The sequence below is a fragment of the Toxorhynchites rutilus genome, chromosome 2, assembly GCF_029784135.1.
Source record: "Toxorhynchites rutilus septentrionalis strain SRP chromosome 2, ASM2978413v1, whole genome shotgun sequence".
In the NCBI taxonomy this organism is placed as follows: Eukaryota; Metazoa; Arthropoda; class Insecta; order Diptera; family Culicidae; genus Toxorhynchites; species Toxorhynchites rutilus.
The window spans coordinates 60,978,982-60,984,175 of NC_073745.1; the positions used below are offsets into that span (position 1 = coordinate 60,978,982).

General features: G+C 43.6%; 1 protein-coding gene across 1 annotated transcript; it reads right to left on the minus strand.

Moving 5' to 3' along the window:
- Window positions 1-480: 480 nt before the first annotated feature.
- On the minus strand, window positions 481-1,786 carry LOC129768229 (tetratricopeptide repeat protein 36 homolog). Its single transcript, XM_055769722.1, has 3 exons — window positions 1,536-1,786; window positions 1,223-1,414; window positions 481-1,115 (listed from the first exon to the last, which is right to left on the minus strand). Exons 1-3 carry the CDS (start codon window positions 1,666-1,668, stop codon window positions 874-876), a joined length of 567 nt encoding a protein of 188 aa, XP_055625697.1. The 5' UTR covers window positions 1,669-1,786; the 3' UTR covers window positions 481-873.
- Window positions 1,787-5,194: the final 3,408 nt, after the last annotated feature.

Here is a 5,194-nt window from a genome sequence, read left to right on the forward strand (position 1 = left end):
CATCGGCATCGTGGACGTAACAAAGGAGGACAAGTTAAGGGAAAGGCAAAGTCTCACTCGAACCGTGCAGGTCTCCAGTTCCCTGTTGGTCGCATTCACTGATTGCTCCGCAAGGGTAACTAGGCCGAACGGATTGGTGCCGGAGCACCAGTATACCTAACAGCGATTATAGAGTTTCGGCCGTCGGAGTGCTCGAGTTGGCTTGCAAAGCTGCTCACGACAATCAGAAAACCCGCATCAAGAACAGAGCAGCTTCGGTTCGGCGCTCATCAAGGCAACAATTAGTTTCAGTGAGTGGCAAAGTGTTTCTCCGGCACGTCGCATTAAATGTAATTTACTGAACAACATGTCACAAGCTGGATGGGAAGAAATTTTCCAACTGTGAAAGCTGTGGCGAGTGGCAAACGCAATAGCTAAACAGGAAGGTTTAACCGAACAAGATGGGAATATCGAGTGATAACAAAAACACAACACCAAAGGTTCTTTTCAGAATCATCAACATATTCATAAAGAGTAAACAGTAAACTAATCCATTTTTCAGGTGGATAGGTAGGTATTCACGTAGGAGAAGAAAATAAAAAAATATATTTAAAATATATATTTAACAAAAGTTGTCCCCTTTGTATAGTCCTACGTCACTCCGGTTATGTCCCCGACATTACCCACCCGTCTTTTTAGTTTTTCACCATGAATATGAATTTGTAAATTAATTTTATGGTAGCCCAAAGAAAGAAAAAGCTCTGTTATATCCAAAAACCAACTTAATTTCGCGAAAAAGTACCATTTTGAGTAATGAGACACTGTTTAATGGCCAAAAAAGCTTAAGTGTTCGGAATTTGAGACAAAACGGTATAACACCATAAAAGTATTTTCTCACTTCAATTTCATAACCTCCCGCAGCATTTGGTTGCAAAGCGCCGCGTATGGATTCAGCTCAATGAGCTGAGTTCGTGCAAATTGGCTTCCTAGTTTAGCCGCTTCCTCAAAATCCTCCCTAGCGCCATCGGTATCCTTGTTTTTCCTTCTCAGCACACCCCGCTGACAAAGCGCTCTGCAGCCCGTTCTTCCGGAACGCTTGGAAAGTTTCAGCGCTTGCTCAATATCATCCAAAGCCGCTGTAAATAAAGTAAAGGTAGCCAACATTATGGTGAAAAAATATAGTGTGCTATAAAATGAATCGAGTTCAGCTTTTCTCCACCAGGGAAAAAGTGGGAGACGTTACCTTTTTCATTTCCGATATATCGGTAGGCTTGTGCACGGTTATTCCACGGCGCCGGTCGTTCCGGAGCTGTTTCAATGGCACGGTTGAATAGATTGATAGCTTCTGGTAGTTTTCCTTCTTCGGTTAGTTGAATAGCTTCAAGCTCGAACTTTTTTGACAGTCTAATGCGAGGATCATTTGGTTCTGCGAGGTCTAAAAATGATTGTTCAAATGTATTAGAAGTAATATTTTGTCGTTTTTAAATGATTGTAAACCAAAGTATTAATCATCCAAACTTCAGATTATTTGCAGCTCAGGCTGAAAAGTAATAAACCTTGTAAATCCTCCGGAAACTCTTCCTTTCCGTTGTACAGCAGCTCTTCGCCTCCGATTTGGGATGGATTGAAGATCGACTCAAGTACCTGGCGATCATGATCGCTCAGGCACTCTTGGCTAATAGTAGTCATTTCTTGATATTAACTTCCACACTCCGCAACAGACAAAATAGAACTAATCATACATCCAATATTCTTGAACAACAACTGATTCCAAACACTGATTTGAATACTCTCCCGAGCCGACCACTAGAAGTCAGCATGTAGAGTGGCGCGGGTGCATTGATTAGAGTCAAAACAAAAACGAGTTTTTAAGAATCATAAGAAACTGGTTGCACCCATCTCTATCTATTCCGCACGGTGAATGACGTATCTGGCTCTAGTCACAGTATCCTCGAGAGCGAACGGCATGACTAGATGAGACTTTGTATCGGTTCCTCATATGTTCGCGACTCGGGTATTGCTAAAAAGTAACGTGGCTTACAGAATTAAGCGAAAAATTTTGTTATCCACTCACGGCGCAGAATTGGGATTGTCGCAAACGGAAGAATCCGGTTATATATTTTATCTTTTCGAAAGCGATTCCGCCATTGGGTAGTTGTTTTCGAACTCAGGAAAGCTTCCAGAGGCTTTATAGCTGAAGCTACGCGCTCACGCCGCTATATTTGCTATATAATAAGACTTCACGACGTCGCGCTCAATGCTAGAAAAAGTAGTAATTATCTCATTACGAAGCGCATGCGCGAAACGATACAATGCACTTGATCCGAAACATTTTATTGATAAATTACTAACTAGGTGATTCGATTAACTGTTTAACCAGTTCTAACGTTGAGTGGGACCTTGCACTCAATTGATGATAGTCCGGGAGGACTAGTCATTTTACGACTATTAGAATGCTACCATATATTTAGTTTCACTAATTATGGCACCAATATTGACATTTTTCTACCATTATCAATCCTATATGAGAATAATTTCCAATTTTACTAATTTAGAATTAAAATCCACACTAAAAGTTAAAAATAATGTCATAGATATATACCTGATAAAGTTTCAATTCATAAATAGCGTCCGAAGCGCATAATTCGGCAGAACCCCGACCAAATCATTTAACACGTTTATCGCCCAAAGCGGCTTTTCTAAGTTTTTTGCGGAGCCCAACTTGCGGATAAATTATTAAATGAAGATCAAACTTAGTTTGTAGACAACTTTTACATGATCTAGCAATATTTAATTTAATTTGAAGATGAATTGACAACAATAACACATGCCAAAGTCATATTATATGGGTTTTGCAAAAACTGCCATACAAACCATCCGCACTATAAATTAATAAAAAGCATAGTATAAATATTATAATAATATGGTTATAATTTTACTATTTTTCTTCATATCCTATAGTTACACCTAGGTGCATATTCTATCAAATTCCTTTTAAAAATCCTATTCAATTTGAACGAGGAAAGTGTCAGCCATATCTGGGTGAAGGGGCGTCGAAAGTGTTACAGAGCCTGGCCGGGTAAGGGAGTAAAAAGTGCCCCCAAACCAAATCACCAGCTGTATGGCAAATATTGTATAGGATATCAAATAAGAAATCTTGGCGGTTTATTTGAACCCCTATGTGGTTTAACGTAGGATCTATAGTGAAAAACGTACATATTCGTTTATTTCACGGCATCCTCAAAAGCTTCGAGATAAAAATTTGAAAAAAAAAATACTGAATGTGCATCTTACTACGGTGTATCAAGAAAGATTATCAAGAAAAAAAAAATTTTATCAAAAATTGAAGTACTAAAAAAATATTGAAATTTTGAAATTTTTTTTTTTGGGATTTAGAGATTCAGTACTGTGCTCCCTTGGCCGAGTGGTTAGCGTCATAACTAACATGCCGGGTGTTCGGGTTCGATTCCCGTTCTGGTCGGGGGAATTTTTCGTCAAAGAAATTTCCTCCGACTTGCACTGTGATCACGCGTATTCTAGAGCTTGCCACTCAGAGTGCATTCAAGGCGTGTTATTTGGCATAGAAATCTCAACTAAGTACTAATATAAATGACGCAAGTAATACTACGTTGAGACGGCGAAGTTCCTCTAGGAACGTTAGTGCCATTGAAAAAAAAAAAAAATTCTCAAGAACTGCAGGCGATACGTCTGGCATCAAGACGTTGATGACATTTGCCGGATGTGTCATCAGCCAGGTGAAAACATAGAGCACATTATGGGAGGCTGTCCCGTTTTGGCCAACGCAGCCTACACCGAGCGCCACAACAACGTGTCCCGTATTGTTCATCGACAACTGGCGCTCCAATGTGCTCTACTGGAAGACAACGTACCAAACTACCGGTACCTGCCTGCACCTGTCCTGGAAAATGACCGTTTCAAGCTGTACTGGGATCGCACTGTTCTGACCGACCTCTCGATCCACCACAACCGCCCAGATATAATGGTTTACGACAAGAGCGACCGCAAAGTCACCATCATCGATGTCGCTATTCCACTGAACCAGAATCTGGAGGAGACCCACGGTCGCCAAATCTGCAAGTACCGACCATTGGCCGTGGAGCTCAAGGAACTGTGGGGGCTGAGGGAGGTCCCAAGAATTGTTCCAGTCGTTCTCTCTGGAACTGGAATCGTCCCGAAGACACTTCTGGAAGCGCTAAAGTTGTTGAACATGGAGAAGGAATTGGCCGGCAACCAAAAGTCGGTCATCCTTAGCACCTGCGCGATTGTCCGACAATTTCTCGGCCAGGACTGAAACAGCACGAGCATGCAGATACGTGCATTCCGCAGAGCCTAGTCCCCCTTTGGCATTCAGAAGCCCGGGGGCAGGTGAAAATTCTGGCTAGGTTCGCCTAGTTAAGAAGTGAGATAAGTCTCAAATTCTCAAATTCCCAATGGGGATGGTTCTCAAATGGGGATCAACACTAGGGTAGGAGCCTACCTGTTGGACTCAAATGTTCCTATCTCACGCCTCCACGAAGATCATATGACGACATTTTTAGATCGGGCGTGAACTGGAAACACACACCTGGTCTTGGCTCCGAGAACGGGTGTCGAAAGTGGCTAAGTGAGGGGGTGCGAGCGGGTCAGAGCGCTATATCTCTCCCGGGGAAGGCCTCCCGGGTCACGGAGGCCTTGCCAACCCGCTGTCTCCCGGGCAAAGGAGATACACCCAGACAATGGAGATAAGGTCAAGACGAATACTACGAATGCGATCACCCGAGGAGGGTCCCCGAACTGGAGCTGGTCCTGGAACGGGAGTAAGAGCGAGCGGCCAGCGGCTGGAGGGCGATGTGCAAGAGCGGGCCACCAGCCGGGTTCAACCCGAAGAGCTACCGCCACACGGAAACAGCAGCCATCGACATCACCAACGAAACGCTGCGCCTACGAGGCGTGTTGCGAGTGTCAGACGACAGTCGTCCACACTTGTGGGTACTACTAGGCGACGGATCATGTGGACACACGAAATGAACGAATTCGTGATCCGCGCCTATTACATCTGCACTGCTTTGGAGACGGACATGAGCGGTCGCCCTAACAATGTTCGAGGAAGCGTATCCAGAGTTCGTCGGGAGGCTTGATCAGAACGCGATGAACGCGAGGCGTAGAGCGATAGTACGCAACAACATGCTCTCCCAAACGCAAATCGACGAGATCA